The following is a 12,600-nucleotide window of genomic DNA, read 5'->3' as shown; positions in this document are numbered from 1 at the left end:
AGTATTGTTAGTAATGCCCTAAAGCTTTTCAGGGGCCCCCTTTTGGATGGGGGCCCTAGGCAACTGCCTAGGATGCCCCCCCATAACGCCGGCCCTGACTATTGGACCCTGCTGCAAGCGGAATTCCACAGAATTGACACAGTATACACTGGGTTTATTTGTAACTATGTAAGAATGCTGGTCTACGTAAGAGCTGTATACACAAAATGGTACATTATTAATAAAGATTATTTGCAAACAAACTTATTTTTATTTTAGCAAAAGTTGACATTCCGTTTAAAAGATGCTAGAGTTGCCTAAGAATAAGCCTGAAGGCATATGATTTTATGTAGCAAAAAATCTGGTTCGTCTGCAACATGAGATTTAAGGATGCAGGTGTAAGAAAACCTGCTACATTTCTGCCATATTTCTACTATCTATTTATAGTAGTGCTACTTATAGTCACATTTTCTTAATAATTGTTACTAAGGTCATGACTAATATACTGTAGCATAGGTAGATATTTCTAGGTTAACAGGAAATCATATAAAAATAAATAAATAAAAACTGATATTATACTGCCCCTATGTAAAAGACTACAACTACTATATATATATATATATATATATATATATATATATATATATATATATATATATATAAAACCAGGGGTCAAGTCGCTGAAAAAAAAGTGTGGGAACTCACCCAAGATTTCTGCACAAAAAAAAACCAACAAAAAAAAAACCAGCGAAAATGTCCAAGCTATAACTTTCTACACGGTTCCAGGATTCTTACAAGCCACAGGCATACAGCTACCTATGGAGTATAAGGGTGACACACTGTAACAAACCTCCTCCTCCTCATGTAATCTCCTTACTACTGGGGTGACACACTGTAACAAACCTTCTCGTGTAATCTCCTTACTACTGGGGTGACACACTGTAACAAATCTCCTTCCATGTAATTACCTTACTAGGGTGACACAGTAACAAACCTCCTCCTCATGTAATCTCTTTACTACTGGGGTGACACACTGTACCAAACCTCCTCCTTGTGTAATCTCCTTACTACTGGGGTGACACACTGTAACAAACGTCCTCCTCATGTAATCTCTTTACTACTGGGGTGACACACTGTAACAAACCTCCTCCTCATGTAATCTCCTTACTACTGGGGTGACACACTGTAACAAACCTCTTCCTCATGTAATCTCCTTACTACTGGGGTGACACACTGTAACAAACCTCCTCATGTAATCTCCTTACTACTGGGGTAACACACTGTAACAACCCCCTCCTTATGTGATCTCCTTACTACTGGGGTGACACACTGTAACAACCCCCTCCTTATGTGATCTCCTTACTACTGGGGTGACACACTGTAACAACCCCCTCCTTATGTGATCTCCTTACTACTGGGGTGACACACTGTAACAAACCTCCTCCTCATGTAATCTCCTTACTACTGGGGTGACACACTGTAACAAACCTCCTTTCATGTAATCACCTTACTGGGATGACATGTGACATGTCTCCTCCAGCTCAGCCCCGCCTCCTCCACAGCATCACACAGGTCCTTCAACCACGATCTCTCCTTTTCCTCCACAGCTATGCTCCGCCCCCAACATGTGATGGTGACATCATCACAGGTCCTACATCTCCAGCATCTCGCAGTCCAGGCCGGGGGAGGAGACGGAGGAAGTATAAGAATTAGGCTGGGTTCATACCACGTTTTGTTAACTACGGTTCCCATATACGGCTGGGAGGAGGGGGGCGGGGCTTAATCGCGGCGCCCGCACTCAGCCGTATTCGAGAACCGTATTTAATGCATGTCTATGAGCCGACCGGAGTGAACCGCAGCCTCCGGTCGGCTTCGTTTTCGTCCGTATGCGGTTTCCCGACCACAGGCAAAAACGTGGTCGACCGCGTTTTTGCCTACGGTCGGGAAACCGCATACGGCCGAAAACTAAGCCGACCAGAGGCTGCGGTTCACTCCGGTCGGTTCATAGACATGCATTAAATACGGTTGCTGAATACGGCTGAGTGCGGGCGCCGCGATTAAGCCCCGCCCCCTCCTCCCAGCCATATACTGGAACCGTATTTAACAAAACGTGGTGTGAACCCAGCCTAATTCAGAGGTCAGTCCTGCAGGACTAATGTAACGGGGACGGCGTTCCTCCTCTGGAAAAAGCAACGGAACGCCGTTCCTGTGCGTTGCTGCAGGACTCGAGCCCTGTATATAACTGTATACTATATATATATATATATATATATATATATATATATATATATATATATATATATAATTAGAACTATATACTATATATAACTACTATAATACTGCCCATATTTAATAGAATACAACTACTATATATATAACTATATACTATATATATATATCTACTATAATACTGCCCCTATGTACAAGAATATAACAAAAATACTGCCACTAAGTACACAAATATAGCTACTATAATAATGCCTTCTATGTTCAAAACTATATTAGTTACCGGCGTATAACACGCACTTTTTAGGCTAAAATTTTTTAGCCTAAAGTCTGTGTGCGTGTTATACGCCGATACACCCCCAGGAAAGGCAGGGGGAGAGAGGCCGTCGCTGCCCGCTTCTCTCCCCCTGCCTTTCCTGGGGTCTAGAGCGCTGCTGTCGGCCCTTTTCACCCCCTGGTTATCGGCACCGCTGCCCGTTCTGTCCCCCTGACTATCGGCGCCGATAGCCAGGGAGAGAGAAGCGGCGCCGACAGCCAGGGGGAGAGAAGGGGCAGCGGCACCCATTGCCAGCGCCGCTGCCCCGTTGCCTCCCCCCATCCCCGGTGGCATAATTACCTGAGTCGGGTCCGCGCTGCTCCAGGCCTCCGTCGTGCGTCCCCGGCGTCATTGCTATGCGCTGAACGGCGCGGCGCATGACGTCAGAGCGCCGCGCCGTGCATAGCAACGACGCTGGGGACGCACGACGGAGGCCTGGAGCAGCGCTCTACACCAGGGGGTGAAAAGGGCCGACAGCAGCGCTCTAGACCCCAGGAAAGGCAGGGGGAGAGAAGCGGGCAGCGACGGCCTCTCTCCCCCTGCCTTTCCTGGGGGTATATCGGGGTATACACGTGCACACACGCACCCTCATTTTATCATGGATATTTGGGTAAAAAACTTTTTTTACCCAAATATCCTTGGTAAAATGAGGGTGCGTGTTATAGGCCGGTGCGTGGTATACCCCGATAAATACGGTATATTCTTGGACACAGTGGGCAGTATTATAGAAGTTATATACTTGTACATAGGGGCAGTATTATAGAAATTATATACTTGTACATAGGGGCAGTATTATAGAAGTTACATTCTTGTTATTAGAGAGCAGTATTATAGTATATTCAGTAAATTCTTGTACACAAGGAGCATTATTTTACTAGTTGTATACTTGTACATAAGGGCTGTATTATAGTTGTTTTTTGGACATAGAAACAGTATTATAGCAGTTATTAGTTATAGTAATTTTGTATATTCTTGGACATAGCAGGCAGAATTATAGTAGTTATAAAAATAAATAGAAAAAATGTAACGTTGTGTCCATTAAAATAGCTGGCTGTTGGTAGAATGAATAGAGGGCAGTCAGCTATTTTATTGGACACAATAAAGTTATAAATTGTAATAGGTGAGTGCCAACTTTAAATTTTTTCTATTTATTTTTGCTTACAGTTGTTTTTCTGCTTTTTGTTGTGCACCCCTAGTACTGTGGATTTCCCTTTTTCTGCTTTTTTTCATGTGTTTTTTGATCGACGTGGTTTAAATGGTCCATTTGCAGTGGTGCCACAACCACCTCTCCCACCCCCAACTTTTCCTCATATACTGTATATGATTATACAGTAGTAGTTATATTCTTGTACGCAGGGGGTAATATTATTGAAGTAATATTTTTGTACTTGTGAAAGTATTTCCATTGTTATATTTTAGTACATTAAAGCGCAACTGTCATGAAATCTGGGTGCAATAACCTGCACACAGCCTTTGTACTGTGTGCAGGTGGTGGGTATAGCAATGTTTTACCTGATATTTGCAGGCTTTCATGACCCCAAAAAATGCTATTTATTAAAGCCAGATAGGTGTGGCACAAGGTATGCGATGCCCCGCCACCGCCACGACCACCCCCACGCCTACCCCGTAGGTCAGCGCTGGCACCGCTTTGTGATTGACACACAGGTCCCAGCGCATGCGCCCTTCAGCTAATCTAACATGCACGCCGCTGTGTGTCATCCAGCAAGCACTCGCTCCCCCAGTGAGCGCTCGCTCCCGACACCATCTTCCTCCTCAGTGCACCTGCACAGTGCTAGGTGCAGAGAGCGCTCTTCCTCTCTGCACCTAATATTGAGAATGAACCTGATTGCGCGCTGCTCTGCACATGACTAGGGGATATTATAGCTGCTAAGACCCCCACCAGATCATCTATCATTTAACACCTTTAACTTAATTTTAGCTTATTCCCTCCCATAAATGACATAAGACATGTGTTGGTTAAACAAAGGCCACAGCAGCCCATTTATTAAATAACATAAATAATCAATTACAACATTGTAAACCGATGTATGAACGTCATACATAACAATATAACCTGTCCTAACATTAGGATGTCTATTAGCGCAGGAGAAGAACCTGAGGGGCACCGTTACCAGACCACAGGTGATGGGATCTTCACTTGCTCCTAGCCGTAGCTCACCTGCACAGGAGCACCATTTTGTGAAGCCCACCAACCCGAATTCCACCTTCTGGCTGGGAACCGCTCCCAGCCCACCTCCACACCATCCAACATACCATGCCCATCCACTGGTGCCTCCCCAGATTCCTCTCCTGACCCCGCCACAACGGGGACAAGTGACCCCTTACTTGTCCCCGTTCCTCCACAGCCTCAATGCCCTCTCCACTGTCTCCTTCAACTCAAGAAGCCACAAATCCATACCCATCCCATTAAGATGAATACCATCCGAGGCCACAAAATCCGCACCCCCTTCCTCCAAATCCCGGTGTCGCGCCACCAAACCACCATTCCTGGCCACGAACTTACTCACCGCCTTATTCACCTTAATCCTCGCCTTGTTAATTGCTACCACCGACCGAGCCTGCCTCCACTTCTGCCTGGCAACCATCTCGGACCACACCAGGACCAAATCCGGGAAAGAGGACCACAAACGCAACAGGTCCAGTTTAATGTCCCTGATCAAATCCCGAGACCTGCGCACACCCAAATCATTCCCACCTAAATGGACCACCAATATATCTGGGGACCGGTCCAGCTGAACAAAGAACTGGACCCTGGACAACAGTTCTGACCACCTCATGCCCCCCTTTCCCAACCAGCGAACCTGGGCCACCGAACCGTCCAATCCCAACTGTCTGCCCGCCGGCCGAACCCCTGCCCTCACTGCCCCACGCGTCACATACGAATGGCCGACAATCCAGACAAGCCCAGCCGCTCCACCTGAAACGACAAAAGAAAAGAATACAGTACAACCCCACTCACCAACACACGCACATCACAACAAATGAGGACGAACGTACAGCCTATACCTCTCCGATTCCCACCTCCCAATCTGCTTAACCATTTCCGGTCCCAGGCCCCACCGAGACGCCTCGGTCGCCGCACCTATCCGGAAGGAATGAGAACTGTAGTCCTCTGCCACGAATCCCCCCGCGCGCAAACACTTACGGAAAACCCCCACAAACTGAAAACGAGACAGAAAACCCCCGTCAGCATGGACCAGCAACGGACCCACAATCCCCACCCGCAAAGCCAAAAACGCGGAGTAACAAGCCACCGGGCACATCTCCGAACTCCCCAGGCGCGCCAAACGCACCACCGCCCCCCGACCCAACTGATCCGTCTTTGACCGCCTAACACGGCACTGCAAAACCCCCTCCACCAGAACCACATCCGAAAAAAGAAGCCCCCCGGCCCGACAACGACTAGGCGACACCAACTCCGATATACGAAAAGCCCCAAAAAACGCCAACGCAAAAGCCAAACGGAACAAACATAGCTCATATACCGAAAAACACACCCCAGCCAATAAAGAACCCAAGCGCAACAACAACGAAAATGTCACCGGTTTGCGCCAATCCCTAGAACTAGCCCCCTTACGAAACCCCCGCACCGCCTGCCGCACCAAAAAAGACTTCGTCCCATCCGGCACTCCCCGGACCTTGAACCAAAAGGCCAAAGCCGCCATCCGGCGACCCAGACCCGACGGGGACACCCGCTCACAAAAAGCCCTGCCCACATAAAATAAAAGAGCCGCCTCCCATTCCGAAGGGGCGCCCGTAATGGAAAGCTGCCGAAGCAATAACTCCCAATCTGCCCACCACCGACTATAAGACTCCCACGTTGACCTGGTCACAGACCGTCCCACAAGGCCCATCGCCACAGCTAAACCAGCCTCCACAGCCACTCCGGACAAGGGATCCCCCGCTCCTCGGCCTCCGGTGCCAACTCCCGAAATCGGTCCCACTGCAAACGAGAGAGAGCATCAGCGACTGAGTTAACCACCCCCGGCACATGCAAAGCAACAACATGCGAATTAAGCTCCAAACCCCGCAACACCAGGTGACGCAGTAGCGTAACAACCGGCGGAGAATTCGCCGTCTGATTATTGATAGCCTGTACCACCCCCATGTTATCGCAATGAAAGCAGACCCTTCTATTGCAAAACAAGTCCCCCCACACCTCCAGCGCCACCACAATCGGAAACAATTCAAGCAAAGCCAAGTTCCGCGTCAAACCCGCCACCCGCCAGACCTCCGGCCACTGACCCACACACCATTGACCCTGCAAATAGGCCCCAAAACCACAACCGCCCGCCGCGTCGGTAAACAACTCCAAATCCCAATTAGAAACCGGGCAACCCATCACCACTGACCGACCGTTGTACCTGCCCAAAAAATCCTGCCAAACCCGCAAATCCGCCCTCAAGTCCGCCGACAACCTGACATAGTGGGTAGGCCGCGAAACCCCCGCGGTAGCCGCCGCAAGCCGCCGGCAAAAAACCCTCCCCATAGGCATGATCCTGCAGGCGAAATTGAGACGACCCAGTAGTGACTGGACCTCCCGCAATTGCAATTTCTTAACCCTGCATGCCCTATTGACCTCCTCCCTCAGCTCACTCAGCTTCTCATCCGGCAACCGACACTCCATCGCCACGGTATCAATAACGATCCCCAGAAACTTAACCGCCGTAGACGGGCCCTCCGTCTTGTCCGGCGCCAACGGGACGCCAAACCACGTTGCGACCCGCTCCATCTCCTGCAACAGCACCGCACAAACCCGAGACCCGGCCGGACCCAAAAAAAGAAAATCATCCAAGTAGTGCAACACCGAGTCCAACTGGGACTCCCGCCGCACCACCCATTCTAAAAACGAACTAAACTTTTCAAAAAATGCACACGAGATAGAACAACCCATGGGCAAACAAAGGTCAACGAAAAAACTATCACCTAAGCAGCAACCCAACAAGTAAAAACTGTCAGGATGAACAGGCAGCAGGCGAAAAGCTGCCTCTATGTCCGTTTTCGCCAACAAAGCCCCCTGCCCAAAACGCCGCACCCACACCAACGCAGCGTCGAAAGAAGTGTACGACACCGCACACAAAACCGGGTCAATGCCGTCATTCACCGATCCCCCCTCAGGGTGTGAGAGATGGTGAATGAGGCGAAACTTGCCGGGCTCTTTTTTGGGCACTAGGCCCAAAGGCGACACCCGCAAACCCTCAATAGGAGAGCCAGCAAAAGGACCAGCCATCCTCCCCAGCTCCACCTCGCGCAAAAGCTTTTCTTCTACCAGCTCCGGACGGGCCCGTGCCGAAACCAAATTCCGCACCTGCCCCCCCGAACCCGCCGACCCGGAAAAGGGGATCCGAAAACCCTCCGCGAAACCCAAACGCAACAGCTCCGCCGCCTCCCTATTTGGGTAAAGCGCGAGGAAAGGCAACATCCTTTCCACCCGCACCGGCGTCACCCCTCTTCTGGTCAACCTCTCCCGGCTTACCCTTCCCCCGCCGGAAACAGCGTGACAAACCGTGTCCCCCTCCCCCGCAACCGGAACATTCGTGCTTGAACCGGCAATCCGCCCCAAACTTGCAGCTCCCTTCGTTGAACTGCCAACAAACCCCACGCCCGGCCCCCCCTGACCGCCCTGACCCCAAACCCGAACCCCCGACACCGTCCCGAAAGGACTGCGGCCCGGTCCCGCTACGAGGAGCCGCCATCAGCCGCATCCACAAACCGATATCCTTATGCTCCCAACGCAGATCCGGACGCACCGCCATGCGTTGTCGGAACTGCTCGTCGTACCGAAGCCACGCCGAGCCCCCATAAATCCGATACGCCTCCCCCACCGCATCCATGTAGCAGAAGAGACCGGAGCAGGACTCCGGCGCCTTCTCACCCACCACGCTAGCCAAAATGGCGAAGGCCTGAAGCCAATTAGAGAACGTCCGCGGTATCAGCCGATACCGCCGACGCTCTTCCTCCTCCACCTTTTCCAACCGCTTAGACTCGTCCGGCCGGACCCTGTCCAAGTTGAACTTATCCAGCGGCAGGAGCGAAAAAATGTCGACATACTCCCGCTTCCAAATTTTATCCCGGACTTCCGCCTTGAGATGAGCGCCCAATGGGCCCTCAAAACAAACATAAATCTCCCCCCTAGCCGCATCCGCTAGTCGAACACCTCCCCCAGAGCCCGACGCCGCCACCACAGGGGCCCCTACCGACGAGCCCGACCCAGTCCCCCCAACCGGTCCTGACACCCCAGCACCCCCCCCGGCCAGCTGCACCCCCCCAGCCCCCCAAACAGGTACGGGAGACACCTGGGACCCCCCCGCCCCCAGACCACTCCCCCGCAGTAAAGCATGCAAGCCATTAAAAAACAATTGTAAATCGCCCACCCCCCCCCCCCCAAAACCCCCCAGACTGGAGACAGTGGTAGACTCACCCGACCTCACCGGCTCGGAACCAGCGGCCGTAACTCCAGAAGAAGGGCGACTCCGGACATCACGGGCGACAGACACATCTTCCAAGGAAAGGACCGGGGGGACCCCGTCCGACGACTCCGCAGCAGCAGAATTCGCCCCACCAGCGGCTTGGACGGACAGTGGCGGCGACCGGACCCCGCTGACGCCAACACCTGCTACAACCCCGGAGGGGAGCAGGGGACAAGACAGCGGGTCCAGGGTCTCTGTAGAATCTCCAGCCAGCAGCAGCAGATCATCTTCACTGACCTCACTAAGAGCAGCCTCGATCTCGTCTCCTCCCAGAAGCACCGCCCCCCTGCCGGCAGCAGCAGCAGGGGACACTGCAGAACCAGCCCTCCTGCTCCCCCTGGAAGAGGAAGCAGAGGGCGCACCATGAATCACGGCCCGGGTAGCAACCAGGCCTGCAGGAGACTGCCCCCCCGACTGAGGGGCAGAGGAAACAGCAGCTCCGGATCTCCGCCGGGCCCGCCCTCCAGAGCGGGCCGCACCACGCATCGGTCCCTCACTGAAGCCCTGGGGCGCGCCGACAGCACGCCCCGCACCGCTCCTCACAACAGGCCGACCGAGGGGTGCCTGACCGGACCGCCCCCCGCCCGACGCTCCGGACCCACGGCAGGAAGCGGCCGGAGAAGGACTCACCCGTCGGCGCCTGGGAACAGGGGAAGCTGCAGGTGACAGGCGCTCCGGCGGGCGAGAGCGCCGACCGCTAGAACGGGGCCCGGACTCCCCCGCCGAGAGCACCGGAGAGGCGGTGAGGGATGGGAGCGCGTCCTCCAGCCACTGGGAGCCGCACCGGAGGACCTCATCCCGCACGCGCCGCAGAATCGCTTCCATGTCTGCCATGGCACAGGTAGGGACACTTCTTCAGCCACGCAGATTGTGACCCCCGTATCAATGCCCTCACCTATATACCCTCCTTAACTCCTCCCTACTCCCTCACTAAAAGCCCGCGCTTCCCTAACTCCCTCCTCTAAACTCCTCACATTTAACCCTTACCTTCCCGCATAATACCCCTGTCATGGGGCCCCTCCGTTCCCATTCTGTCCCCTCCAGGGCTTTCTGGCGTACTGAGGAGGAAGACGGCGGCGGGAGCGAGCGCTCGCTGGATGACACACAGCGGCGTGCATGTTAGATTAGCTGAAGGGCGCATGCGCTGGGACCTGTGTGTCAATCACAAAATGGTCCCAGCACTGACCTATGGGGTAGGCGTGGGGGTGGTCGTGGCGGTGGCGGGGCATCGCGTACCTGGTGCCACGCCTATTCGACCGTCAGTGACTTTGATTAAAAGCATTTTTTGGCATCATGAAAGCCTGCAAATATCAGGTAAAAACATTGCTATACACACCACCTGCACACAGTACAAAGGCTGTGTGCAGGTTATTGCACCCAGATTTCATGACAGTTGCGCTTTAAAGGTGTTGTTATGGTAGTTATGTACAACACAAATAGAGAAACATAGCCGCACATCCACCATTTGTATTTTGATCTACTTGCTTCTCAGCATAATTTCAAAAACTAACATGTTGTTTGTATACATTTTGATCAAAAAGTACAAGCCCACTCGCCACGTCAAGGCCACCTAGTCAGAGTGGGTCCCTAACCTAACACTGGTTTAGCGCCGGACGGCACTGCCTCCGAGACACCATGCCCACAGGGGGAACGACCCAGTGGCCAAGCAGCCCCACTGCTGCCCAACCAAGCCCCTGGCTTTGGCTGCACCACCCCACAGACAAAGCATTACAGCAACAATGGCCGCCACAGAGAACCGCACCAGTGAGAATGTGCGGCTGTGTTTCTTTTTCTCTTTGTGTTTTACAATTGTAGTCTCTCCCCTCTTTCATAGCCAGTGCTCTGCTCCACCCATTCGGCCCAGGCATTTTTAATTAGCAGGAGACTGCAAATGGGTTACCTCCCAACATTCTCCCAGCCCTCTGGCAGGGAGCACCTGGTAGGTGTTAACACTGGTGTGGTTCTCTGCGGCGATCATTGTTACTGTGATGCTTTGTCTGTGGGGTGGAGTGGCCCAGAGCCAGGGGCTTGGTTGGGCAGCAGTGGGGCTGCCTGGCCACTGGATCGTTCCTCTTGTGGGAATGGTGCTGCGGTCGCCACCCGGCGCTATGCCAGTGTTAGGGACCCACTCTAAATAGGTGGCCTTGACATGGGGAGTGTGCTTGTACTTTTTTTTTTATCAAAATGTATACTAACAACCTGTCAGTTTTTTAATTTATGCTGAGAAGCAAGTAGATCAAAATACAAATTGTGGATGTGTGGCTGTGTTTCTTTTTCTCTTTGTGTTTTACAGTTATAGTAGTTATGTTCTAGTATATTAGAGGCAGTGTTATAGTAGCTATAATACTGCTCCTGGTTGGCTAATCAGAGAGCAGCGGGGAGAGTCCAGTCTTGCACTGCCTCGGCATCCCATGCTCTCTTAGTCTGAGATATTTGGCTAAGAGGTGACTGTTTTAACAGGTATCTGTTTCAGGCAGATACCAGTGACTGATTTCCCTGAACCTCATTTGTACTGCAAAGCAATTTTCTGTTTTCTGACCTCTGCCTGGAACCTACATTTATCCTTTTACCTTCTTATGTGGACCTTGGCATAGCTGCTGGCTACCTGACCCTGGGCTTGACTACCTGGCATATTCTGATATTGCCTTTATTACAGCCTCCTTTGTACAAGACTATAACTGCAATAATATTGCCTGCTATGCAGTAGAATATAACAATTATAAGTCCATGTTCACACAACGGAATTTCCAAGTGGATTTTGGCTGAAAAATTCAGCTCAGAAATTTCGTTAAAGCAGAGTCCCATTGTTTTCAATGGGATTCTGCTGTGCAGTGCAGACGGTGGAATATCCGCAGCAGATGTTTCCGCACAGGAAATTCAGATTCCACTCTCTGCTGAAAGAATGACCATGTTCATTCTTTCGGCGGAATCCACTAGGAAATGCATTGCCATCTATGGAAACAGCGCATTTCTGAGCAGTCCTAGTGCTGGCAAAACGTATAATAATGAAACTATTATAATAATTTTCCCAATGTACAAGAATGTAACTACTATAATACTGCCCCTATGTACAAGAATATAACTACTGCAATACTAGTTCTATGTACAAGAATATAACTACTATAATACTAGTTCTATGTACAAGAACTATTATAATACTTTGCCCTATGTACAAGATTATACATACTATAATTTTACCTTCTAGGAACAAGAATATAAGTACTGTAATACTGCCTCCTATATAAAATACATATGAGTACTAGAATACTGCCCCTGATGTACAAAAATATAACTAGGGTATGACTAAGGCCATCTTGCTAAGGCCGAAATGCGTTACCTGCAAATTAGTGAAATCCTGATGTCTGTCTACTGTGGCTATTGAATAAACGTACGTTTCTCAGATCCTTGCGCTGGACATTCTTTAGTTCTTCTACATCATTGAGATGGAGTCCACACCTGGTCCGTGCAGCAAGGAATCAAAGAGGGTGAGCGGAGACAGCTACTTTGTTGTTACTCTCCAAAAATGTAACTACTATAAAACTGCTCCTATGTGTAATAATATAACTACTATAATACAGTCTCCTATAT

At 50.9% G+C, this 12,600-nt stretch overlaps 1 protein-coding gene across 1 annotated transcript; it reads right to left on the bottom strand.

The window, feature by feature from the left end:
- Positions 1-4,424: 4,424 nt before the first annotated feature.
- LOC130296303 (uncharacterized) lies at positions 4,425-11,644 on the bottom strand. Its single transcript, XM_056547694.1, has 3 exons — positions 11,583-11,644; positions 8,964-9,349; positions 4,425-5,459 (listed from the first exon to the last, which is right to left on the bottom strand). The coding sequence occupies exons 1-3, from the start codon at positions 11,642-11,644 to the stop codon at positions 4,864-4,866; spliced, it is 1,044 nt and encodes a 347-aa protein (XP_056403669.1). The 3' UTR covers positions 4,425-4,863.
- Between the last annotated feature and the right edge of the window lie 956 nt (positions 11,645-12,600).

Source organism: Hyla sarda, chromosome 12 (assembly GCF_029499605.1).
Source record: "Hyla sarda isolate aHylSar1 chromosome 12, aHylSar1.hap1, whole genome shotgun sequence".
NCBI lineage: Eukaryota > Metazoa > Chordata > Amphibia > Anura > Hylidae > Hyla > Hyla sarda.
The sequence above is the reverse complement of the archived record's forward strand: the minus strand, read 5'-3'. Positions and strand labels throughout refer to the sequence as shown.